The sequence below is a fragment of the Sus scrofa genome, chromosome X, assembly GCF_000003025.6.
Source record: "Sus scrofa isolate TJ Tabasco breed Duroc chromosome X, Sscrofa11.1, whole genome shotgun sequence".
In the NCBI taxonomy this organism is placed as follows: domain Eukaryota; kingdom Metazoa; phylum Chordata; class Mammalia; order Artiodactyla; family Suidae; genus Sus; species Sus scrofa.
In genome coordinates, this window is record NC_010461.5 from 43318000 (window position 1) to 43344799 (window position 26800).

Consider the following 26800-nt stretch of genomic DNA (forward strand, 5'->3'; position numbering starts at 1 on the left):
GGTCTTCACACAGGTCTATGCCGAAACCTCAGTATCGTAGCGCCATCCATGTCTTAGATTCAGGGGACCCCGGACCAAACCCACAGGCCCTGTGGGATCCCTGGGCCCAACTCCTCAGTAACGTGAAGGCCAATGTCCCTGGTGTCCAAACTCCTTGGTACTTCCCAAAGGTCGGGAGGCTCACTACCTCATAGTGCCTCCTGCCTGCCAGGCCTGGAATTGCAGCAAGCCTCCTCTCAGCCTCCCAAGTTCTATGGGAGCAGAAGAGCCAGAGTCGCTGGCTCTTGCTCTCCCCAGCCCAGGGCCAGGCTGTGACACTATTTAATTGTAACCCTCCTCAGGCTCGTATGTAAACTAGGACGATAATAGTACCCATCTTCCAAAGTTAAAGTGCATGTCCCTGCAGGGCCTCCAGCTCCCTGTCCAATCTGGTTCCCAGCCTCACAGCCACTCTGCCAGAGATGGGGGCGGGGGGGTGGGGGGAGGAAGGGGATGCCGAGGCCAGCGCACCTTGGGCTTAGGGCCTCATGGCAGGAAAAGGCCAAGGCCCTGGCTTTTGCCAGTAAAGAGCTCAGCACCAGACTTTCTGGGGGGACCCCTCCTGGGGTGGAGGTTCCCAGGGACCAGGGCCAACTCTGAGGACAGGGCTGAGCTCTGTCCACAGCCAGATCCACACAGAAACTGACTGATTTGTGTCCCTCCAGTATCACCACCCTCTAGCCACGAGGCCTCCTGACCCAGGGGGGCCCTGGGACCACCCCCCCTCCCCCCACCACCAACTTAGCTCTCGTGAGGCCGGCCCCCACCATGACCATGAAGGCCCAACTTGTGACAAGGCAGAAGGGGGAACAGCAGCAGCTGAGAGGCAGCCCAGAGAAGCCCCCCCCTTGCCCCCATCATGGGGGCCAGGGGGTAAACTGAGGGCCACAGTCAGGGGAAGACAGACAGAGCCGGAGAGTCCCGAGATCTGAGCTGGGATCTCAATGCTGCCATTGCATCTCTGGGAGGGCTTCAGAGGTGCCCCTACCCTGCCCATGCCCAGGCCTCAATCTGCCCCTCTGCACGTGGGGAAGGGGAGTGGCGCGGGGTAGATGAAGAGCCGGGGCCTGGCTAGGGGGACAGGGATTCAGAGAGAGAGAAACGGAGATCGGAGATCGACAGATAGACCTAAGCAAAGAGACCCAGGGAACCGGAGCTACAGGGAGAGAAGGGGGAAACGTAAGGGGGATGGAGAGAGATGCCCAAGAGAGACACTCAAGAGAGAGGATGCTGAGCGAAGGAGAGACAGCGAGGAGGGGGAAGCAACGCAGAGGAGCGGGAAGTCAGAGAGAGAGAGAGAAACAACACAGGGAGATGGGGAGAGACCTGGTTGGTGGGGGGGAGAGGGAGAGAGAAAGGAGGGGGAGCGGGAGGGGGAAAGAAAGAGAGAGAGGGACAGAGAAGGAGCGAGAGAAGGAGAGAGAGGGAGAGAATGTGATGCTCCAAATAAGAACAGTTGGTGGTCTCTGGCTGGAGAGGCTGATGCAGCCTGAAATAATGAGGAATAACAGAGGGCGAGATGGCAGGGCCTTTGGGCCTGTGCTGTACTGTATTGTGGAGCAATAATCAGCAAAGTGGTATCCCCGCTGGCACCCCCACAACCCCACCGCCCCGCCAAGAACAGACACTGAACTATATGGGAAAAGAATCTGAAAAAGAATGGATGTGTGTATACGTGTTACTGAATCACTTTTTTTTTTTTTTGTCTTTTTTGCCATTTCTTGGGACGCTCCTGCAGCATATGGAGGTTCCCAGGCTAGGGGTCGAATCGGAGCGGTAGCCACCGGCCTGCACCACAGCCACAGCAATGCCAGATCTGAGCCGCGTCTGCAACCTACACCACAGTTCCCGGCAACGCCGGATCCTTCACCCACTGAGCAAGGCCAGGGATCGCGAACCCGCCACCTCATGATTCCTCATTGGATTTGTTAACCACTGAGCCATGACGGGAACTCCCTGAATCACTTTTCTATACAGCAGAAAGGATCACGTTTAAAAATGAGAAAAAAAAGAAAAAGAGAGAAAGAAAGAAAGAAAGAAAGAAAGAAAGAAAGAAAGAAAGAAAGAAAGAAAGAAAGAAAGAAAGAACGAACGAACGAACAGACACAGAGGAACAGAACAGAAGAGAAAAGCTCAAATACAGACCAGTCTCTAGAGGGCCTCGAGTTTGTGATGAATGTGGCATTTCAGCCCAGGGGATGCTGGGGGATAGAGTAACACAAGTTTCTGGGATAATTAAGGGGAAAAGTGAGTTAATGACTGATCAGTCCATTTTCCCGCCAACCCCTCCCTGCCCAGTTTGAAACGGCATCGTCATCACACAGCCTTACATGAGTTCTATATCTATGAAAGAGATAAATAATAATATCTGATATTGATCTTGGGTTTATTGTACATGAAGCATTGAACAAGGTTGATAGATTTAATCCTCACAGCCACCCTTTGAGGTTGGTACTATTATAACCATCATGGTAACACATGAGGAAATGGAGGTGCAGAGAGGTTAAATGCCTGGCCAGAAATCACACAGATTGCTGGGGGGGGGGAGGCTGGGTTTGTCCCAGACAGTCTGGCTCCAGTACCCACACTCTTCACCTCTAGAGTAAGTGGAAAAAATGAAGCCATAAAGGAGAATAGAAGCCAACAGAGGTGAACATTTATCTCATTTTCAAGTGGGAAAAGACTTTCGAAGCACAAAACCAGAGACAGTAACCACAGAAGAAAAAACTAACCTCCTTGACACTAGAAAAACATCACAAGCATCACAAAACAGCATCGATAAATAGGAAAACACCTTCAGCAAATGATGAATTGGGAGAAAATATTTGCTATATACCTATGGCTGATGGATGGTCAGTATCTTTTATATAAAGAGCTGGGACAAATCAATCAATTAAAACGATGACCCCCTATTAGGACTAAGGACGTGACCAGGTAACTTAAAAAAAGAAATGAAAAAAGCACAAATGGTCAACAAATAGGATAAGTAATCAAAAGATGCAAATTTCAACAACATGGTACTATTTTTCTTACCTGCTATGTTGAGAAAGGATTAAAAAATGATAACACCCACCCACGGTTAGCTTGAGCAGAGGGAGCATAAAACAGGACGACCTTTTGGAAGGACAATTTGCACAGAGGGTCAGAGACCTTAAAAAGGTACAAACCCTTTGCCCTAGCCACTCCACTGGGAGCAATCCAAGAAACTAATCAGGGATGGTTAGGGGGAAAAAACTAGAAACAACCCAAATGCCCCCAAATCAGCACTTGGTCGAACCAGTCGTGGTTCATACTGATGTGAGGACAGTCTGGACAGTTATGGAAGGGTCCCATGTTGAAACACTTTTTGGTGATCTACAAAAATGCTCCTATTCATTGACTAAAGCAGAAAAAAAACCCAATAGTTGGGTAGATGGCATGATTCTCATTTGGTTAAAAAAATACTAACAGTCAGGAGATGCAAACGATTACATTTAGAATGAATAAACAACCAGGTCCTACTGTATAGCACTGGGAACTATCTCCGATCTCCTGAGATAGAACATGATGGAAAAGTAATATAAAATATAACTAATAAAATCAATAATATATATATATATATATATGACTGAGTCACTTTGCTGTATAGCAGAAATTGGCACAACACTGTCAATCAACTACACTTTCATAAAAAATAAAATACGAACAGTTAACAGTCCGCGAACACCTGCTAAGCCTGCAGAGACGAGGTCACCGCAGCCCTGAATGGCCTACTCTGTTCCTGGACTGGATCCTGGCCACACACACACACACACACACACGGTCCTGGGGGTAGCTAAACCAGGTTGACAGAGGCATGAAGGGCCCCCCAGGAGGGAGACCCTCCTGCAGTGCAAGCAGGAGTTCAAGTTAAGTGTTCAGCTCAACCCGCCAGCCCACAGTCCTCCTTCCGTGGGGCAAACAGAATTGATGCTCATTCTTATAAAATGTAAATGTCCTCCTTGATGTTACAAAACTCGCTGTTATTAAGCGACAGCTGTACACAGCTCTTTGCTGGGTGCTGGGGGGTGGTGGGGGGGGGGATAGGCAGGCAGGGGGAAGGCAAGATGAAATGAACCAGCAGGAAAGGTGGTGGGAGAGATGAGGAAAGGGGACAGACAGGAGTGTGGTCAGGAGACAGCGACAGGGAAGATGGTCAGAGCCAGAGAAAAAGAGGGATGGAGAGGCTGCGTGCCAGGGAGACACAGAAAGAGAGGGGCAGAGAAGCACGAAAACAGCGAGACAGAGCGGGAGGGGAGCTCTCTCCAGAAAGAGGCGAGCCGGAGAGATGAGAGAGAGAGAGAGAGAGGAGTTGAAAGTTCCAGTTACACCTGGACGGTGTTTCAAGTTGGTCAAAGCGCTGCAATGCCTAAAGACGGGCAGTTGATATAGTTTAAAAAAATCCTACCCATCCGCACATCGATCCATTGATTTATCTTTGCCCTGTGCCCCAGCAAAGATTAAGAACTTGACCCGTCGGTCTTCTGGCATTTGTTATTACGATTATTACTGTAAAAAAAACCAAAAAAAACCAAAAAACCTTACCTGACCGGGACCGAGGTAGTTGCGTGCTGTCCTGACTGTCCTGGGAGGGCCCTTGATCCCCCAGTGCCTACCTCACTGTCGCCTCTTCCGCTGGACCCGCATCTGGTGGGGGAGAGCAGGGACACTCACCTTGGTGAAGTGGACTGACAGAAAAGGATCAGCCTGGCTTGTGGGAAACTGTCACATATCAAAAACAACTTTGCTTTTATACCGAGAAGAAAAACCACGGTGTGGAAGCCACAGACCTCTCTCTCTCTTCTAATAATCCAAATTTTTTTTTCGATGAGTGTGTATGCTGATAATCACAGGGTTGGGGGGGGGGTTCTCATAGCTTTCCTCTCTCTCTCTCTCTCTCGCTCGCTCGCTCTCTCGCTCTGTTTCTCCTCTTCTTGATTATGAGACTTAAACGGAAATTTTGAAATTTTGGGTTTTTTCTTTGCCCTTTACGAGTCATCTGAAAATATGATTTCTTCCCCTCACTACCGAGGTGAGAGGTATCAATGAGATAACAGAGCTCATGAGAAACCACAGGTTTTTAAACAAAAGTGTGTAGAGTTAGAAAAAAAAGAAAAGAAAAGAAAATGAGGGGGAAGAACTCTAATAAATCACAGGGGCGTCCTGGGCAGGCAGAGACGCCGCTCTGTAGAGTGAGAAGATATTGGAGAGTCTTGAAGATATTGAAAAGGAAGAGTGTAATGGGTGCGTGGGAAACATCAGGGAAAGAATGGAATAGGGCTGGGTTTCCTGGGGCTTTGCTTCTGGTCCAGGCCTCAGTTTCCCCATAGGGGGAATTGATGAGGTCATCACATTTTTACTACCCAGGGATGGGGAGCCCTGGACACGGTTGCAACCCATCTTCTCACAGAGGCTAAGGGGCATGGAAGTTACTTCATGGAGGAAAAAAGCAGGGGGTCCCTCCCCAACCCCACCTCCCCCCGCTGCCAACAATTCACAGAATCCAAGAGTCTGAGAATCGCTGGCTCTCAGAAGCCACTGAACATCACTGAAGGAACAAGGGGCAAAGAGTCTTGCCTCATGACATCTTAGGACCGGAGGGCTCTGACTCAGAGGCCACCCTATAGGGAAGATCCTAACCAGGCCCCAGGATGGACGCACCCATCCTCACAAAGCTCTGAGGCCCGTTGAGACCCCAACCTTCTCATGGCCCGTTGGGGCCCCAACCTGCTCGCGCTCAGAGACACCACTGCCTGATGCTTCTGAGGCCCTTGGCCTTTGCCGTTTTCTGCTTTGAAAACTTCCGGTTTCTAAGGATTTCGGATTCCAAATCTCCTCCATCGTCCCCACAGCGGACACTTCTCTCGAATCGTCCACGTGCCAGACACAGCGCCGAAAACGCTTCTCACAGCCGATCTTGTTCAATCCTCACCACGGCCCTCGGAGATCCATCTTGTCATCATGGCCCTTGGACAGAGGGCGAAAAAGGGGGGACGAAACAGTCAGGCAACTGCTCCCAGATCACAGAGCTGGCAGAGGGGGGCCCTGCGTCCCAGGGGTGCTGGGCTCTGGAACCCTCAGGTTTCGTTGAGCACAAGGGTCTCAAATTTTACATTAGAAGCTGCAGAGACCGGGAGGGTCTGCAATTTGGAGATTCTTCTGGAGGCTGGAAGGTTGCAGGGTGTCCAAGATTTGGCGGCTGCCTTTCTTCACTTCAGCGGGGACCCCCTCCAATCAGTGGTCAACAGAGGAGATGGGCCCCTAGGGGCTTCTCCTGATAAGCCGTGGCTGGGACTCTCAGCCTCAGGCTCTCCAGCGCCCTACATGGCCCAGGGTTCCGTCCTCCAATGTCCACTCCAATTCCTCTGCAAGACCAGCTTCAGGCCTGGGAAAGAGAAATTGGAAAGAGCTTTTTATTCACATGGTGTAAACCTAATGGCCAAGACCTGCTCCTTTGCCTCTCCACCCCCCACACACAACCTCCCAAATCCTCAAAAGAAGGAGAACCTCTTTCCTCAACTCAGACTCACCTTTTTGGAAAAGCCCAGAGGGGGCCTGGTGGCCTGACTTTGTGAAGACAAGAAAAAAAAAAAAGTGAATAGAAAAAAAAAAAAAGACCTTCAAAAAATCAGCTAACAACAACAATAAAAAAAAAAAAAAACCAACCCTCCCTACCATTAGTTCAAAACAAGACTTTCACTGGTTGAGGCTTCTGAGTTGGTGGGACATGTCTGAGACCCAAGGATGTCCTGTGTGTGCCTGGCAGCCAGGGGAGGCACCAGTGAGATGAGGTCTCAGGTTGGAGGCCTGTAGGGACCCAGCATTCAGTAGGGGCTTAATAGATGGCATGTGGCATGGGGTTGGGAGCAAGAGAGGGGAGGAGGTGGACTTTAGGGATGTCCCCGAGGCTACTTAATAACCCCTTGCTCCCCGTAGACTTGGGTCTGAATGTTGCCGACACATCCCGGGTTACCATAAACCAGGCCACTTCCAGAACTCATTCCTTGTCCCCAGCGCTGTTCCCTCCTGAGAGAGGGGGGCTGTTTTTCTCTTTCAGGGTCCGAGGTGTGGTCTGTGTCCTTGCCAAACCATCTCTCCCTTACTGCCACTCCCTCCAATGACAGGTGGCCAGAGAAGGCGGAGGATGGCTGAGGGAGCGTGGTGGCCCAAAGAGTCCCAGCCAGGAGGCCACTGGAGAGGGACCCGGCGTGGTGGAAGGGTGATGCGGACACTGCTGAGAGCCAGGACCCTTGCAGAGTGAGGGTTGATGGGTCAGGTGGGCAGAGAGGGGGCAGCAGTCACCACTTCCTCTCTGCACTGGACTATGCTGTCTCCCATGGGAGGTTCCTAGGGAGGAGGGGGTTGGATTAAACAGAGAGATCGGCGAACGTCCCCTGAGAAGGGGGCCTTTGACAGAGACCTGAAGGAAGGAGCCATGCAGATTCTCTGAGTAATTCCAGAGGCAAGAGCCAGCTCAAAGATCCTGATGTGGGAGTGCAACTGACCTGCTCAAGGTCTACTAAAGAGGTCAGTGTGGTTAGAGTGGCGTCAGGCAAGAGGAGGAGGGGTAGGAGGCGAGGTCAGAGAGTAGGCTGGGGAGCGGTCAACCAGGCAGGACCTTGTTTAGCCCATGGTAAGGACTTTGGATTTTACCCTGAGTGAGCAGGAGGCCAGAGGAAGGTTGTGAGCAGAGGAGAGGCGTGAATTGTCTTAAGGATTTCACAGCATCCCTCTGATGGAGTGTAGAATGGACCATAGGAGTGAGGATGGAAGCATGGAGACCAGTGAAAGGGAGGCTACTGGAATAGTCCTGGTGATTGATGGAGAGGGTATATTTGGGAAATATATTGAATGGAGAGCTGACAGGATTTTTTTTTTTTTATGGCTATGGGTGTAGCATATGGAAGTTCCCGGGTCAGGATAGAACCCGAACCTCCCAGGCGACCCCAGTCAGATTATTAACCCACTGTGCCACAACAGGAACTCAAAGCTTTTTTTTTTTTTTTTCCTTTTTCTTTTTAGGGCCGCACCTGTGGCATATGGAAGTTCCCAGGCTAGGGGTCGAATCAGAGCTACAGCAGCTGGCCTACGCCACAGCCACAGCAATGCGTGATTGAAGCCTCGGCTGCGAACTACACCACAGCTCACAGCAAGGCTGGATCCTTAACCCACTGAGCCAGGCTAGGGATGGAACCCGCATCCTCATGGATACTAGCTGGATTCGCTTCTGCTCAGCCATGACGGGAACTCCATATGTTTTTTTTTTTTTTTCTTTTTTTTTTTTAATGGTTGACAGGATTTGTTGAAGGATGAGAGTCTTGGGGCCAGACCAGGACATGGACAATGCCCTAACTCTGGGCAGGAAGGAGTCCCTGGACTACTTACCAGCTTGAACTTTTAGGAGTGAAAACAATAAAGTTCTATCTTGTTTAAGCTCACATTATTTTGTGGGTTCTCCCTGCCTCCTGCTATTTGCAACTATACATAATTGGTTCCTGACCCATGACCCCATTCTGGACACTGAGACCTGAGAAGAGGAGCCCACTGGCGGAAGTGCCTCCTTTCTAGGGATGCTGTGAGTCAGAGCCTTGCATACAGTAGGTGTTTAGAAAATAACCCAGGATGGAGGAGGGAATATATGAATGGCCATGTTCCTACAGGAGGTGGGATCTCGAAGGCAGAGTGGAAAAAGAGAGTGAGAGGACATGAGGAAGCAGAAGGAGTAGCACTCTTAGGAGAGGGAGCAGTAGGAACAGAGACTGGAGACAGAAAGATGGGCGGTGAGGCCACTGTCGGCTATGGCGTTTGAGTCAGGCAAGAATGACAGGGATTTGATCTGTGATAGTCAATGTCTGCCAACATGGCCAACCAACTCCCGGCTGCATACAGTCACGCTCAGAGTTAGAAAAAGCTAATTTTCAAAAAAAAAAAAAAACAAAAAAAAACCCCAAAACCTCAATCTCTCCTTCATTCAACAATGGTGCCAAATCCTGGAGAACACTGAGAATGATAATCAGGGGCATTCTCGGCTAGTGGTACTGCCCAAGCTAAGGTTCGGAGGTGGGCAGGGGAGAACCAGCAACTGTGACCGCAAAGTCCGTTTTGCTTTCTTGATCTCACACTAGGGTACGGTCTAGGTTCTTGGGGGCTCTCGGCATTCACAGCCCTGGGGCAAAAGGGAGTGGTCATGGAGGGTTAAGGAGAAGGTAAAACCATCCACGAGAGGTACACTTTTCCTAAAGGCTGCCTGCACTCTACGGTTCTGTAGCCCGACCACCCTACAACCTAGACTACCTACGCACCATCCTCTCCTCCGGCCTCCTTATTGGCTGCTCATCCTCTCCTTCACACCACCTACAACACCCTCGTTGGCTCTGCTCTTTGCCGTCCCACCTCCGGATCCTTCGGTCCCGCTATGCTTTCTAGCTTTGGTATTGGTTCACCCCGTTCCAGCACCCTTTGACGTCTCAACAGTCTTCACTCTGGCTCCTCCATTGGCTAACCGCCATCTCTCTTTCCTGCTCCCGCCTTCGCCGCCTACCCATTGGCTTTCCCCCTTCAGTCCCGCCTCCCGGGCAACTCACACACCGCCTCTCGGTCACTTCTAGTCTCCGCAGTGGCTAGTTCAGCCCTGGCACCGCCCCTTGAAGGCGTAGTGCACATTCACAGGACTCCTCATTGGCTCGCTGCAGCCATTAGCGTCATCTCTTCCGTACGCCACAGGCGCGCGACTCCCCATTGGCTCTTCGCTGTCTCTAGCTTCCATCCCACCACCTACGCAACCCACGGATCTCCTGCTTTTCTGGTCTCTCCGTTCGCTTCCGCTGCCCCCCATCGCCTGAAACCATTCCATTTTCCCCGGCGCCCATACACCGCTCCCGCTTCCCTATTATCTGTCCTACGACTGCTCTCTTCATCCCGGACCCCGCCCCCCCATTCAGGCCTCCCCATTGATTCCCCGATCATCCCGCCTCCTACACCGCCCACTCTCGGGCATCCCCATTGGCTGCGCGCTTCCCCTGCACGCGCTTCACCGCCTACGTCACGCGTGCGCGGCTCCTCATTGGCTCTCCGCTACACCTGTCTTCGTCTCGCCGCCTACGCCCCCCGTGAGTCGTACCCCCCCGCGCTGGCCTTCCCATTGGCTGCTCGCCCCTTCAGGCCCTGCCCCCGCCGGTCCCGCCGCCGGTGCCGTCGGTGCCGCCGCCGCCGCCGATATGGCGCGCACGGCCCCTGTGGAGCCCCCGCTGCGGCATCCCGCGCCCCCCTCGCCGGCCGCGGGCGAGCCCCGCACCTCAGTCGAGGTAGCGGTGGCCCCGCGGCGGGTGCTGTTCGCCGATGAGGCCCTGGGGCTGCCGCTGGCGCAGCTGCGCCGCTACCGGCCGTGGGGCGGGCCCGGGGCGGGCAAGATGGCGGCGGCGGCCGGGCAAGATGGCGACGGCGGCGGGGCTGACGAGGACGACGATGGCGAGGATGGGGATGAAGGGGAGGAGGAAGAGGAGGCTTGCCCCGAGCCCTCGCCGCTGTGCCCCGTCCCCGCTGGCGGGGGTTTTACCTGGTGCCCACATTTTCGCTGCCGCCCGCGTCAGGCCGTCTGGAGCGCTTGGGGCGCGTCATGGTGGAGCTGGAGGCTCTGTTGCCGCCTCCCGGAGCGGTCCCCGGGGGTGCCGGGGTGTGGGTGCCCGGGGGGCGCCCGCCCGTGCTGCGCGGGTTGGTCCGCGTGCTGAACCGCTCCTTCGAGAAGGCGGTGCACGTGCGGGCCTCACACGACGGCTGGGCTTCCTTCTGCGACCACCCAGCGCGCTACGTCCCGCGCAGCCCGCCATGGGCAGGAACGGGAGGACCAGGAGCAGGAGATCCCATCCTGGATCTGGCCCTTGGCCTGGGCCCCGGCCAGGCGTCCGCCTCCTCGCCCGACGACGGCGGCCGCACCGACCGCTTTGCCTTCCAGCTGCCCTTTGCTGAGGGCGCGGGCGATGGGGCGCGCCTGGACTTCGTGGTGCGCTATGAGACCCCCGAGGGCACTTTCTGGGCCAACAACCACGGCCGCAACTACACAGTCCTGCTCCGGATTGCACCCGCTCCCACACCCACTGATGCCGAAGGGCTGCCCCAGCAGCAGCAGCTGCAGCAGCCGGAGCCACAGCCCGAGTGCCAGGGTCCCGTGGAGGCTGAGGCCAGGCAGCTGAAGAGCTGCATGAAGCCGATGAGGCGCAGGTAATGTCTGCCAGCGCCACCTCCGCCAACGCAGGGCTGTGTCTAGGATGGAGGACAAGCAGTCTGGCCCAGGAACCCCTCAGGCTTGCTCACCAGGACTGGGAGGAGGGCTCATTCAGTCAGTTAGTCAAAGAGTAATGGAGACCAAACGTGTGCTAGGCTGTGTTTTAATTACCGGGGTTTCATTCATGTATTGAATTCCACTGTAGAGCCCTGAACAAGACAGACATCTTCCCTGCCCTCCAGAATCAACAGGCTTTTATGAGAGACTGGAAAAAAAACAACCAGCAGGCGGATGAGCTACATAGGGATAAGGTTAGCTGCTGAGAGGAAAGGAGAATAGGAATAGTTGGGGAGGCAATAGCTGCTTAAGGCAGGGTGTTGGGGGAGGGCCTTTGAGGAAGTAAGTCCTGGATGCTGATTAGCAGAGTTAATGCTCAGGCGTGGGGGGAGAGTTTGTAGAAAAGGGAACAGGGAGGACTTTCTGAGGAAGTGCTGTTTCAACTGAGCCCTGAATGATGAAGAGGAATAGTTATGCACACATAATGGGAGCAAGGATGTTCTAAGGAGTAAGAATAGCAAGTGCAAAGGTCCTGAGGTGGGAGCAAGCCTGGTGTGAGTGAAGGGTAGTGTGTTGGAGCGGAGAGAACTGCAGTGAGAATGCTGGTGTGGACCAAGGGCCTTGCCTATGAGGCAGGGAATCTGATCTCCATTTGACAGCACAGGAAGCCAGGGTTCTAGAGGGAGAAACTGGTTGAGGAAGCGATGGCGCCTGGCTTTTCCAATTCGGCCATGTCTGACCTTGAGGCCTGTGCACTCTTTTTACTGTTTTTGCTCTTATCTGGTCTGTTAGCTTCTGTGGAGTTGAGGGGCTGAGCCCCTGCTCTCACGGGGAAGCTGTGGCTCTGGCTGAGGCAGAACCAGACGGGCCTGGCCTGGAAGCTCCTGACCTTTGTTTTTGCTATACCACCTGTGACCATTCAGGGCCTGGGAGGAGGAAGCAGTTAGCCCTGGAAGGCCCTGATAACAAGATTCTCCTAGGTTTTTCTCTCTCCAGCCATGGGTTCTTCAAGAGTAGCGGCTAGGCCCTGATTTGCTGGGGAGATCACCTCAGTCTAACGTGGGCTAAGTAGATTCTCCATGCGTTTGCGGGAAGTGCAGACATTTCCCTTTTCCGGGGAGGACTGGAAACGAGAATGAGAAAGGTGCTTTTTGAATCTTGGATATGCTCGATCAGAAGCCTATGGCTCCAGCAAGGTGTCTGCGATCCTGGCAAGGCCTCGGGCTGTGAGTGGTTCTGAAAGGTCGAGCTTGGAGCAGGTGGGCAGATGTGCCTGGGTCAGTGAGCAGGCAGACAAGTACCCATCTGCCAACCTGTGACCCCCCCACCGTAACTTGGGACTTCGTCTGAGCAGGGCAGGCAGCATGGCTTTCCTTGCAGCGCGGATTCTGACATCAGAGTGCCGGGGTTCAAATCCCACTCCTGGCGGCTGCGGGTCTTGTGACCTTGGCCGACTCATTTAACCGCACTGTGCCTCAGTACTCTCATCTGTAAAGCAGATGATAATTGCACCTGCTTCACGGGAGATGCGTCAAAGCATTCCTAACCGAGCCTGGCTCTCAGTCGTGCCGTATAGGTGTTTGTATCAATACTTAGGGACTCACCCATAGTTCCTTGGATTCTCCTCCCAAGCTCTGCTCTGCCCACCCCCAGCTGTGTAGCTTTGCCTCAGTTTCTTCATCCCTAAGCCTCAGCCTTCTCATCGGCTAAAGGGAAATGACAGTCACTTTGTGTGCTTGGATTGGACGTAGCAAGCGTGGGGAAGGTAACCGAAGCATGGTGGTAGCTTCGAGAGATTAACCGTGGCCAGCAGTTAATGATCTCTGTGTCGAGAGCTTCAAGTGTGTTCTCTCCCGAGTCGTGCTGTGCATGCCATGTGGTGGAGGTGCTATGATGATGCCCATTTGATGATAGAGGGGGACACCGAGGTAGAAGTGAGCCAGCTTGTTCACGTACACTCAGCCAGTGAGTGACGGGACCAGGGAGGAGGCAGTAGGGACTTAAAAAAAAAAAAAAAACCCCAAGCAAACCCCAAACACTACTGTTCCCCTTGAAGGCCTGCTAGGATTCAGGGCAAACTTCCTGTCGCTCCTGGTATTCCCATGTTCCCAGCATGTCTTGCTTTCCTTTTCCACTTCGCGATCTGAAGTGTGAAGCTCGGTGGATTTTTACGTGTACGCCCGTGCGAAACCAGCACCCAGATCAAGGTATCAAGCTGTGGCAGGGGCCCCAGAATCGCCTTCATTTCCGTCACTTTTCCCGAGTCGTCATCCCAGCTGGCTGTCGTGGGAGCCCTGTCTGTAAGACGCGACAGTTTGAGTAACAAGAGTTCGGTCATTTTAGAGTGTGAAAGGAAAGGAACAGAGAAATCAAAAGCTTGCAGGGCCAAGGTGGGTGGAGAGGGTGTTTTTCTTTTAAAATACATGCGTGGTTTTAAGGAGAAATTGAAGCAGCCCGTTCAGACAATTGTTTTGGTATCTGGCCCCAGGTCTGTGGTTCCTAACATGACTTGTGATATTATTTTAAGTGGGCAGATGGCTTTTTGATAGCTTCTTTATCTTGATCTCAGCTCTTGCAAAGGGGAGGCTGATGCTCATTGCAAGATCAGCGGTAAGATTTGCTTTGTAGGTCGGTGGCTTTCTTGGCGAGTACATTTCAACTTATTATTGTTTCAAAACCTGCATGCTGCCGGTGACATGGAGCGCTGTTGAAGAACAGCCTGCTCCCTGCCACCCAGCCCTCTTGGGCCACGGTGGAGGACCTCAGGGGGTAGCCTCAAGCCTGTGGGAGCCCTGTCGCAGAGGGCTTCCCATTCAGGAAGCGTTGGCTTGCAGGCCCACCGTGCACCGGGCGCAGCCACGTCAGGTCAGGGCACGGGGGACGTCTGTGCCAGCCATTGGGGAGGCAGCGAAATGGCTGCATTCCTGGAGTGGCTGGACCAGGCTTTTGAAAACCCTGAGGCTTAGAGATGATCCATCAACAAGCATTTATTGAGGGCCTCCTATGTGCTGGGCACAGCACTAGGTTCAAACAGTTTTGCTGCAGACTGGCGCTGAGCCGCCCAAGGGCTGGTGGTGGAACTGGGTGGGTGGGGCAGGTGAGGAGGGCTTGCTGTACCAGACCCGGCAGAGGCCTGGCCGAGCATTTGCATGCACAGTCTCATCGAACGAATCCTTTCAGCGTTCCCTGTTGAGATAGATGGTTTTGCTCCCTCTTTTCTGGATGAGCACACGGAGGCTCCCAGAGTCCCAAAATCCCAGGGCTGGTGTGGGGAGGAGCCCCTCAGGTTCTGCCTTGGCTTAACACCCTTGGACCGTGTCCTCTTCCTCTTAAAAATAAAGACCAGGAAAGCCTCAGCCCGGCCTTCAAGCACCCCACCCCACCCCCGCCGCCCTCTCCCCTCTTCTGGCCTCCCAGGCTGCTGTTCTCACCTCCCGCCATCCTCTGCTTTCTGAGTATCCATCGCCACGGTCTTTCCAAGGTGCTTTGCCCCTTCCTGCCTTAGGGCCTTTGTCCTTGCTGTTTCCCTCACCAGGAATGTTGGTCCTGGGCCCCCTAGCAGGCTCCTCATTTTGATCCTTCAGCTAAGAGGGCTTCCTCCTGGAAGCCTGTCCACCCCTACCTCCTCAGGCCCTGTTTAAACGTTTGGTACTGTTTCTATTTTGTTTTGTTTTGTTTTGTTTTGTTTTTAAATAGCACCAAGTAGTCAAGCTGGCAAGCCCTGTTAGAGAATGGCATATAGCAGAGCAGATGCACATTGCCACAAATCCAGGACCATTTTCCACCCTGCTTGGCAGTCCTACTGTATTATTCTGATCCACTCTTGTCTCCTCCCTGAGGTGACTCTTTCAAATGTTCTTTGCCTTCAGACTTCCTGCTTTCAGAAAAACAAGTAGAAACAAACCATAAGAATGGAACTCCCCAGCCCTTGTAGCCCCCAAGCCTGCAAACCGGGATTTCCCTCTCTTGTGTTACAGGGGAGGAGGGGGCCCTCTTCCTCCCTCAGGCCAGTCCCCCCCACTTGTGCTCCGGGTTCCATTTTCCTGCCACTGGCTCTAGAACCTGATGTCATCAGTTGCCCTTTCTCTCCTGGCAGCTTTTCACTGCCCTCCTTGCCTGAGGCTCTCTGTTGGCCTTTCTAGATGCCAGCATCTCTGCTATCTTAAAAGTCTGTCCTCTGACCCCACCTCTGTCCCCACTGCTCCTTGCCCGCACCCAGGCACCCTCCTCCCCTTCATGGCCAGCCCCTCTCTCAAGAACTGCCTACACTTTATCTGCATTCTCTCCTGCCCCCTGCATCTGCCAGATTCCAGAGGTGGCTTTTTCGTGTTCTTCTTGAAGCGGTCGAGCAGCCCTACTTCAAACACATTCTTCCCTTGCCTTGGGACCACCCTCTGCTGCTTTTCCTCTGAACTCTCTGGCCCTTCTCTTCCTCCCGGCTCTTTCCTTCAGCCTCACCTTTACAAACTCAGTGTCTCCACTTGGCTGATGTCCCAAAGATGCCTCACAAGGTCCCTCATTCGAGATGAAATCTATCACCTCCCCCAAAGAGCCCTGAGCAGCCTCTCCCTGACCTCTCCCTTGCTCCTTGCCCCTCTAAGCATCCTAAGCCCTCGCTGACCCGGGAGTCAAGGCCAGGGCCCCTTGTTCTAGGACCTTCTTTCTTTTTCCGAAGGCCCTGACCTGTCTGTAGTTAGGCCTTCATCGGGGGATTGTTGGCCGACCCTCTCTGCCCTGCTAGACTGTAAGCTCCGTGAGGGGTAGGGACACGGTCTGCTTTTGTTCACTGCTGTACTCCCGCAGGGCCTGCTGCGGTGCCTGGCACTTAACAGGTGCTCAATAAATGTTTGTTGAAAGAATGAGTGTGAGTATCTTTTTTTTTTGATGTCTTCCTCCACCCGAAACTGGAAGTTTCCTAGTCGAGTTTGCTCCCCATTGTGTCTCCAGGGTGTGTCCCTGAGCTGATGCACAGTCCGGCCTCAGGGACTTTCAGGTGTGCCTGTAGCCGAATGGCTGGGGACCCAGTTTGCTCTCCGAGTTGGCAGTCTTTGGGAAAATCAGAACCACCAAAGTCGAAACAGGATGGGCCAGGGATCATCTTAGTTGGCTGGAGAGTGAGGATTTTAGTGTGCCGGTGAGCCTCTTTTACTCCACAGGAAACTGGTAGGGCATCATGGTCAAGAAAGTGGGCCTGAGGCCACATGTTATGAAAGTGGCAGAGCCGGAATCTGAGCCAGGTGGTCCCGCTCTGGTGGCCGGGTTCTCAACTGCTGTGCCGGGCTGGGTGATGTGTCTTTACCAGCCGGGCGGTGCTGGGCAAGTTGCTTTCCTTTTCAGAGCCTCAGTTTCCCTCAGTGGGAATTTGGAGGGGAGGATTGGGTTAAGCACCTTGGACAGGTGATTTTTCACATAGTGCCTCAACCCACCCAACAGCTCCCTGTGGTAGGTATGACTCTTCTACCCTCTTCACAGATGCGGAAACTGAGGCACAGAGAGGTTAAGTCACTTGCTGCAGGTCCCACAGCTGGCAGGTGGCAGAGCTGGGGTTATTTAAAACTACACACCATGACCCTTTATTGAGATGTGAAATCAATTTACTGGGTTCCAACAACCATTAACAAAAATAGCCTAGGATAAAATCAGAGCGCATCACAACATGTAGCAAAGGTAAGTGTTGTTTCATTCAAGGAACAACCGGTTTTCAGTGTGTGTGTGTGTGTGTGTGTGTGTGTGTGTGTGTGGTTATACCTATATGGGGGTATGCTGGGTTATGTAAAATGTATTTCTTATGGTGGGTCACGGCCAAGTGAACCAAGTCATTGCTGTAACAGAAGCTCTTGGCACCAAAAACTGCTCAGCCCCTCCACCCTGCTGGATTGTCCGAAAGTTCCAGAGCCGACACTGACAGACTAGCTGGGGAAGGCAGAGCCGTGCCCCATAGAACTTGGTGACATTCACAGCCTCCTTCAGAGCCTGTTCTGCTTTTGGTGTTTTTAAGGCCGCACCCACGGCATCTGGAGGTTCCCAGGCTAGGGGTCCCATCAGAGGTACAGCTGCCAGCCACAGCCACAGCCACGCGGGATCCAAGCCGAGTCTGCGACCTACACCACAGCTCACGGCAACATTGGATTCTTAACCCACTGAGCGAGGCCGGGGATCAAACCCGCGTCCTCACGGATGCTAGTCAGGTTCGTTAAGCGCGGAGCCACGATGGGAACTCCCAAGACCTGTTCTTTACAGAAAGCAGAGGGCTCGGGGTAACTGGGATTCCGAGTATCTCGGGCAAGTTTCTGAAGCCACCTGTCCCCTTGGAGAGTCAGCATTATCTTGAGGCTGACTGCACGGGAGCTGGGGTCGGCTAAGTTTCCCTTGGGTTTCAGTGCATGACCCACTTTGGGCTGGCCAGGTTCTTTGAAAACATGAGTGTTGGGGGTGCTCTCAGAGGACTTGGGCGGTGGCGGCGTTGGCGGTGGTGGCAGTGATGAGACGGCTCTGAAAGTCTGCTTTGCTCTTCTGCACAGGGGGTTGTCAGCCCTGGCTGGCTCGCTTGCTCTCTGACTGTGGCGATTCACTTTTTTGGTGCTGTCTCAGCTGGCCTTGGCTGCAGCCCACGGCACCACTTTCTGAAATCTCATTCCCCCTGGTCTCCCCAGGTGCTGTCTTGAGGTCAGAGGCCACTGAGTTTCCTGGTGGCAGGAGGACTTTTCATGCCCAGGAGACAGGCATGCAGGCCTGACCCAGCCCCCTCTAGGTTACGCTGCCTTGAGTAGTTCTCACCAAGGATGTGTGCCCCCGATGCCCCCTGGTCTGTGTGCCCCCGCCTGTGAATGCCCACTGCCCTTGAGGCGGTACCACGTGGCGGGTGTGGGGTTGGTGCCAAAAAAGCAGGTTTCTTTCTCGAAAATTAGCAAGCATGCTGGAGGTACAGTTTTGTTCTTAATCTCCTCCCTCCCCATTTTTCTAAGAACCCCTCTTCTCTGTTACTGATTAGTGAGTCAGTAGACATTTGTACTCCATTTCTTTCACTATCCTCCTTTTGATTAAAGTCATAGTTGCCTCCGAATATTTACCGTGAAAGACAGTTCAAGGATATTTAGTTTTTTTTTTTTTTCTTTGTGTTTTTTTCAGCCCACGGTTTCGAACACGGTGTTTAAAATGGAGCCCTCTTTGGAGTTCCCTGGTGGCTCAGCGGGTTAAGGATCCGGCGTTGTACCTACTGTGGCGTGGGTCCCATCCCTGGCCTGGGGAACTTGCACATGCTACAGGCTCGGCCAAAGGGGGGAAAAAAAATGGAACCCTCTTTGGATGTTATCAGTGTGGTATGTAGTTAGTAGGTTTAGACACGGTTCCTTGAGCCTCAGTTTCTGCACTTGTAAAAGAAAGCGTGTTGCTTTGAAGGATAGATGTGAAGGGTCTCATACGACTTGGTGTATCAATGAGAAGGGCCCACAGTGGAGGAAGTGAACAATAGATGCTTATTGGTGCCTCCTGCTTCTGTCTCTCTTGCCTTCAGAGGTAGGGAGAGTGACCTGCGATCTTCTGCTGACTTCATGGATCTTGGGATTGGCTAGATTGCTTGACCTGATTTTTTAATGTTCCCCCTCTTCTCACCTTCCCCGGCTGTGGAAGAAGAGATGTTCTGAAGGCTGAGGGATTTGTTTTGTATTCGTTTTTCTTCTCTCTCTCATCTTCCTTCGCGTGGACGGTGGAGTTCTTCTCCTGCGGATTGGCTGCATCCTGAGTTCCCCCCTCTTTTCTCTCATGTACCTGCAGGACTCTGGAGTGGCTATTGTTTTGTTGGCATTTTTTTGTTGTTTTGTTTTTTTATTTTTAGAGTGGCTTTTAGAAGCCTGGTTGTCATGCACATGCTTCGGACCAGATAGCAGGGAAAGGCTTGCCTAGGCCTGTCCTGGAAGGCGGACTGCCTTTCTTTCTGTTTGTGTGTGTCTTCTTGAGGATGCTTGCTGTGGACGATCCTAGGGAGTTCCCTGGCAGCTCTGTGGGTTAAGGATCCAGCGTTGCTGCTGCTGAGATTCTGGTTACTGCGGTGGCACAGGTTTGATCCCTGGCCTGGGAATTTCTGCATGCTGTGGGTGCAGCCAAAAAAAAAAAAAAAAAAAAAAAAAAAAAAAAAAAACCACACACACTTAGGAAGATGACATTTTCTTTAAGGAAGGACTCCACCAGTAAAAGAAGTCAGCAAAAATTGTGTTGGGTCACGAATCCAAAGACCTGGATTTTCCACCCACTCAGGGACTGGTGCAGGATGAACTCAGTTTGCTCCAGATCCCCCTTTGTCATCTGTAATGTGTAGGAGTTGATGGCTGGGCTCCTGGAGTCACCCACTCCCTGCCCTGGAGTCTTCTGATTAAAATACCTCTGGGGGCGGAGGGGGGGGAATGTGTGAACCCTAGTCTGTGGAGAAAGACAGCCGGTCCCTTCTGGAGCTCTCAGCCTCTGGATCCATGTACATGGTTCAAGCTTCCTCCCCAAGGGGGCTGATAAGAAGCAGTTCGTGCCACCTCCTTCTGCGTCTGGTGTTCTCTCAGTTCCAGGTCTCATGCCGCCAGGGAAGCAGGGAGTGACTCTGAGGGCAAAAGGCAGGTCCAAAGGGAAACTCGAATGAAGGTGGAGGCAGGGGTCTTGTCCATTACCGCTGCCTCCTTCTATGGACTCTGGCAAGGCTTGGCGATGGGGCTGCGGGATGACCCCCCCCAACCCACCCCCATAGCCTCCCTCCTCCAAGAAGCCGCAGTTTGTTGGTTGAGGGCACAGACTGGGGAACCGAAAGGCCTAGGTTTCACTCTTCGCTGCATGACCTCGAGCTATTGACTCGGCTTCCGTTTCACCATCTGTAGGATGAGGATAATTACCCTGCCTACTTGAGAAGAGCCAGAGCACCACTCTCGGGGGGTTCTCGCAAGGATGAAGTGAATCTCTGTGAAGCTCTGCCGTGAAACGGCACAGTAAGCACTACATATGCAGGTCAGCTAGTGGTCTGTTTCTGTAGGTCATGGTGATGGTAGCTGATGATGTGGGGTTTTTTTGTTTTTGTTTTTTTATTTTATTTTATTTTATTTTATTTTATTTTGCCATTTCTTGGGCCGCTCCCGCGGCATATGGAGGTTCCCAGACTAGGAGTCGAATCGGAGCTGCAGCTGCCGGCCTCCACCACAGCCACAGCAACGCGGGATCCGAGCCGCATCTGCAACCTACACCACAGCTCATGGCAAGGCTGGATCCCCAACCCACGGAGCAAGGCCAGGGATCGAACCCGCAACCTCATGGTTCCTAGTCGGATTCGTTAACCACTGCGCCACAACGGGAACTCCTGATGATGTGTTTTCCAAAACAGCGCAGCTGCTTCCAGAAAGGTCCACACCCTCTTGTTCCTTCCCAGGAAGAAGGAGGTCCGGGCTCTTGCCTCAGGGCTTCTCAGGTCCCCACACACCATTTTTAGCTAGTGGTTCCCATGGCTCCAGGATCCTCGTGACCTCCCCTGCTGGCAGGGACTGGCTGAAATACCTTTGGTTTCTGCCACTCAGACCTTGGGGTCTGACTTGCCTGGCGAAGGAGGGAAAAGACCACCAAATACCTATGGTCGATGCAGCCCCTGCTCTGAGCCGGGTCCTGGGGTCTGGCTTGAGGTCCCCATTTCCCTTGGCTGCCCTGTGCTTGGTGTACACATCCTAGCTCCCCTGTGCTCCATTTTAAGGTGAGGAGGGTGAGGCCCACGGAGGTTAAGTGGCCTGCCAGGCTGATACGGTGACAGGGGGAGGAATTGGCCGAGGGACCTAGGCCTCTGTGACCTCAGGTTACTGCCTTTCCTGCTCACCTCCTTCCCGAGCTCTGGTTGCTTCCTCCCCCTGCCCCCTTTCTTTTGTCTTTTTAGAGCCACATATGGAGGTTCCCTTGGCACATGGAGGTTCCCAGCCTGGGGGTCTCATCATAGCTACAGCCGCCAGCATTCGCCACCACAGCCACAGCCTGGCAGGATCCCAGCCGCATCTGCGACCTACACCACAGCTCCCGGCAATGCCGGATCCTTCACCCACTGAGCGAGAGGCCAGGGATTGAACCTGCGTCCTCACGGATGCTAGTCAGATTCGTTTCCACTGCACCATGACGGGAACTCCCCTTCCTCCCCTTTGATGCTCCCTGTGTCCCTCCCTTGCCCTTGCCTGGAAAAGATGCTTTCCTCCCCGGCCAGAAATATACCCTAAAGACATGATCCGAAAAGATCATTAAGGCCATGCCCAGCGATGTCTGCTGACGTCCGCTGTGCGAGCGCAAGCCGAAGGAAACAAACCTAGCTGCCCAGTAGGAGGGGAAGGGCTGTGTACACTCTGGGGAGCCCACGTGATCGGAGCAGTGTGCAGGCATTTCGGAGGTTCGCTAAAGTACATAATGAGTCGTCGTCGTCTTACTGTTAAATGGCCAAAGCCAGCTGCAAAATTACGCCTGCAGCATCTAAACGATTCATAGAATGTGTGGAATGAAAATTTCCAAAATGGTAATGGTGGTTGCCTCTGGCTGGTGCGTGACTTTTCTCCCGCTTCTTTATGCTTTCCCGTATTCTTGTCCGTTTTCTACGATGAGCACGTAGGATTAGAGGGTAGGAAGAGGCAGCAGGCCACAGAAGAGAAAAACAGCAGCTGTCAGGTGAGGGTGGGCCCACAGCGAGGCTCAGAAGGTGCCGGTAGGTGGTAGAACCGGCCTTGCAGAGCATCAGATCCACGCATTCTCTCCTCCACCCCACAGGCCTCACGAGGAAGAGCTGAGGATGAAGAGTGCGGAAGATAATGCCCCTGCTGTGGGTAAGCAACTGGCAGGCTGTGGGAGCTTTAGCTTTTCCGTCCCCATTTCTTTCTTCCTCCTCTTTTCTTTCCCCCCCAAATTAAGAGGCGCCCTCTGCCTTAGGCTCTGTCCCGGAAAGCCTCAGGGGTAAATCTGCCAATTGGCCAGGAGAGTCTGTTTCCTTAACCCACCCAGACCTGTTTCTACACCTGCCTCGCCCCAATGGTGTCCTCTTCTTTCCAGCAGAGCGTCCCGATGTCCAGGAGTCACTGGGTCCCCTGGTGGCGCCCACACCTCTCCGTCCGTGGCCCCAAATGACACTCCAGGTAAGCAGGCCCTGGCAGCCTCGGAATGGACAGCCCGATGGGAGGCCGGGGAGTGAGGGCTGACTTGCTCTGGGTCTACCCTAGGTTGGAGGGAGGGCCCCCAAATCAGAGCCTGGTGGCAGAGGGGTAGAATGCAGTTATTCCACCCACCCCCTCCACCCTCACCCCCCGCCCCAGGCGTATAGAAATGTCATCTGTTAGTTTAGCAAATCTTTTTTTGTTGTTGTTTTTTTGCCATTTCTTGGGCGGCTCCCGAGGCATATGGAGGTTCCCAGGCTAGGGGTCGAATTGGAGCTGTAGCCACCGGCCTACGCCAGAGCCACAGCAACGCGGGATCCGAGCCGTGCCTGCAACCTACACCACAGCTCATGGCAACACTGGATCCTTAACCCACTGAGCAAGGCCAGGGATTGAACCTGCAACCTCATGGTTCTTAGTTGAATTCGTTAACCACTGTGCCACGACGGGAACTCCAAGTTTGGCAAATCTTTCTTGAGTGCCTGCTCTTTGCCAAGCACTGTTAGGGACACCAGTAATACAGTCATGACCAAAACACACTATCTTCATGGGACTGACTTACGTTTTAATGGCGTGAGATGTAAGTAGTTAAAATAGATCGTGTTTTGGGTGATGATGCATGCTAAGAAAAAAAATAAAGGGCTAGGGAGAGGGAGTGGGGGGGTGCGGGTGTTGGGGGGAGAGGGGAGCATTTGCAACTTCAGATCGGGTGGCCAGGGAAGGCCTGAGTGGTCAGTGAGCTTTGAGCAAACATTGAGGAAGGTACAGTAGCGAAGCACCTGGATAACTAGGGGGAGAACATCTCAGGCAAGTGCACAGTCCCCGAGGTGGGGCCGTGGCTAATGTGTGTGGGGGACAGGGAGGAGCAGGGCGAGTGAGGGTGGGCCAAAGGAGGTGAGGTGGGGGCAGCGGCGAGGCAGCCTGTGCGGGGCCTCCTGGGCCATGGAGAGGACTCTGGCTTTTACTCTGAGTGACAGGGGGATGGCAGGGGGGTCATGAGCAGAGGCAGGCCATCATCTGACTTAGGACTTAACAGACTCCCTCTGGCTGCCTCGAGAAAGAGACTGCAGGGTTGAGGGCGGAAGCTGGGGGACCCTGAGGAGGAAGCTACTGCAGTGGTCCAGGCGAGCGAAGCCAGGGCTGGCAGGGGAGAGAGAGTCTAGAGATGTGTGTGTGTGTGAGTGTGTGTGTGTGTGTGTGTGTGTGTACTTTCCCTCCCCTAAACCTGGAAACAGTCATTTATTTCAGGAATCCTGATTCCTTCTAGTGGAGAATAGTATTTGGAAACCCAGATCTGGGTGCTAGGTGTGCTTGTTGCTATCAGATTGGTCGTCGTTTCTGGGCCTTGTCAAGAGAGCTAGGAAATAAATGTTTTTAAAAGAGAAAATATGTGAATTCCTATTGATAGTCTGGATATGTTTTGGAGATCAACCAACAGTATTTACTCAGAGTCATTCACCAAATACTGGTGCCCACTGAATTCCTCGACTTTATGACCTGCAGGAAGCCCTCTCTTATTGTTTTTTTTTTTTTTTTTTTTTTTTTTTTTTGTCGTTTTAGGGCCGCACCCGCGGCACATGGAGGTTCCCAGGCTAGGGGTCTAATCGGAGCTATAGCTGCGGGCCTACACCACAGCCACAGCAATGCCAGATCTGAGTCGCATCTGTGACCTACACCACGGCTCACGGCAACTCTGGATTGTTAACCCACTGATCGAGGCCAGGGATCGAACCCGCAACCTCATGGTTCCTAGTTGGATTCGTTAACCACTGCGCCACGACGGGAACTCCCCCCCCCTTTATTGTTTTTATTTTTTAAATTTTCTTTCAATTTTTATTGTTTTGGCTGCCCTCGAGCATGTGGAGTTCCCGGGCCAGGGATCAGATCTGAACTGCAGCTGCAGCAATGCCGGATCCTTAACCCACTGTGCGGGGCCAGGGGTCCAACCTGTATTCCATTGCTCTGCAGACACCCCTGATCCCAGTGCACCACCATGGGAACTCCGGGAAGCCCCCTTTGATTTCAGCTAATTTTGTTATTTTCGTACAGACATCATCTTGGGAGTGAAGAGAATGCCAGACCTCCCTTTAAGGAGTTTTCACCTGGGGGGCTGGGTGTGGGCCGCCCCCAGTTCTCACCGTCTGCCCCCAGTTCTCACGCTCTCTGCTTGTCCCATCCCCTCTTCTGCTTCATTCATTCCCTTCCCTTTCTCCCTCCCACTGCCCCCCCCCCGCACCCCACCCCCTGGCTCCAGGTTTCTGAAGTTACAGTGACTGGCAAACCCCCCGAGGAAGGCGATGCCCGCAGAAGCAGTCCGCCTGTGGCTTTCACAGAGGCGCCCCCGGCACCGGCCATCAGGATTCCCCTCTCATCCTCTCTCTGTGGCCTGGGAGGCTCTCCCAGGGACCAGGCCTCGGGGCCCGATGCAAGTGAGGGGGCTGCCGGGCCACTCCTGGAACCCAGCCAGCGAAAGGTGGAGGCCACGTGGGAAGTATCGAGCGAGAATGGCCGGGGCCGAAAGGACCCCATGGTGGGAGCTGTTGTGGATGAGCCCCCCGGGGGTCTGGAGGTTGTGAGCGGGTTGGAGGAGCCGCTTGGCGAGGACACCATTGACCAGGAGCTGGAGCAGCTCTACCTGTCCCACCTGAGCCGCCTGCGCGCCGCCGTGGCCACTGGTGGGGCGGGAGGTGGCGGGGAGGGCCCCACAGATGGGGGATTGTCCCCCAGCCATCCCCTGGGCATGCTCACAGACCGTGACCTGATCTTGAAGTGGCCTGGCCCCGAGCGGGCCCTGAACAGTGCCCTGGCTGAGGAGATTACACTGCACTACGCCCGGCTGGGGCGTGGCGTAGAGCTCATCAAAGACACTGAGGACCCCGATGAGGAGGGGGAGGGGGAAGAGGGGCTCTCCATCATACCCTCCAGCCCAGAAGGGGACACCCCCAAGGAATCGCCTCCGGAAATCGTCTCTGGGGCCCGTTCTGTGGTAGCCGGTATAGGAGATGTGTGGCTCCCGTGGGCAGAGGGCTCGGGGTGTGCCAGCCCTGGCGTTCTGGGGGTAGAGGGTCAGTTCACCGGGGCGCCAGAGGAGGGGACAGGCAAGGACTCTGGCTCTTCGCGTGTGAGTAGGGTGACAGTTGGGGTAACTGGGACCCCAGGAGGGATGGAGCTTACCACTGAGTTGGCCGACAGCTCGGCTCCTGTATCTGGCAAGGAGCCAGCCTCTCCAGTCCTGCAGGGGCCACATCTCCCCCTTCCTGGTCCCTTGGGGGCCGAAGTCCGTCCTTCCAGCCTGGCGGGGCCCCAGGTGAGCTCTGGGGATGCAGAGGGTTCAGGCCCAAGCCTTGAGCCCCCCAAGAGGTCTCCTGCCCTAGCAGCCCCCGCAGAGAGTGTGTGCATATTGCCTCCCCAGCTCCGGGGGCCCTTGACCCAGACGCTGGGGGTCCTGGCTGGGCTGGTGGTGGTCCCTATGGCTCTGAACAGTGGTATGTCCCTCCTGGTGCTTGCGCTGTGCCTCTCTCTGGCCTGGTTCTCGTAGGAGCAGCTTGTGAGACCAGCAATAACAGGCTTCTCCCTCTCTGGGGTCTGGGGAGGGGCAGCCCCTGCACCCCCACCCCCACCCCGCCCAGAGGGTTCAGATAGGATGTGTGTACAGTGAAGGGTCCTTTGCTTCTGAGACTGCTCGACCGGAGAGAGGCCTTCCTGTCCCTGAGCTCTCGTCGGCCCGGGGCTCCCTGCCGAGATACCAGGGGAGAGAGACAAGGCACGAGCGGATGGTGCAAGTGAGAACTTTCCGAATGGAACTAGGCATGTCCTCCCTTCCCACCCCCGCCCCCCAAGCCTGTATTTATTTTTGTATAATTCTCTGGATGAGGGAGAGTGGTCATGAGCTGGTCTTGGGGCACAATTACCCAGAGATATATTTATTAACAGCCAACCTGTGCAACCTGCTGGAGCTTTATTTTTAATTTAATTTATATAGAGTACCTATTATTATATGCCACAATAGAGCTCTATGACAAACCACGTGTCTTGCTGTGTAATGCTCTCCTGCTTGGGCCCGAAAGTGCAGGGCGGTCACGTTCCATGGGAGGACCACGGTGGGGGATGGGGGGTGGGGTGGGATGTGGCTGCCACTTCGGGGATGTCTTTGAGGATCTGTGTCACCTTGCCTTAGGGTCACCACGTCTAATGCATATGGTCTGGTGGCCTTGGCCGGGGAGGGCAGGCCGCTGGTCCTTTCCGCATTCTGCCAGGGAGGGAGGAAGAATGGTGGCCACCTGAGTGTTTGGTGTCACACACACGGCCGCAGTGGTGGATGTGG

At 53.9% G+C, this 26800-nt stretch overlaps 2 protein-coding genes across 5 annotated transcripts in view; one reads left to right on the top strand and one right to left on the bottom strand.

The window, feature by feature from the left end:
• The window catches only part of FOXP3 (forkhead box P3), a 24388-nt gene extending 14223 nt beyond the window's left edge, over positions 1-10165 (bottom strand). The window contains exons 1-4 of one of the 4 annotated variants that reach the window (XM_021079539.1): positions 9360-10165; positions 6588-6624; positions 4848-6442; positions 4603-4704 (exon numbers count right to left, since the gene is read on the bottom strand). The gene's annotated coding sequence lies outside the window, so the exon portion shown is untranslated. 4 annotated transcript variants of the gene reach the window in all.
• Positions 10200-26504, top strand: PPP1R3F (protein phosphatase 1 regulatory subunit 3F). Its single transcript, XM_003135095.5, is given in 5 exon segments — positions 10200-10599; positions 10602-11274; positions 22097-22152; positions 22376-22458; positions 24731-26504. Coding segments are annotated over 5 exon segments (2421 nt in total). The 5' UTR covers positions 10200-10274; the 3' UTR covers positions 26015-26504.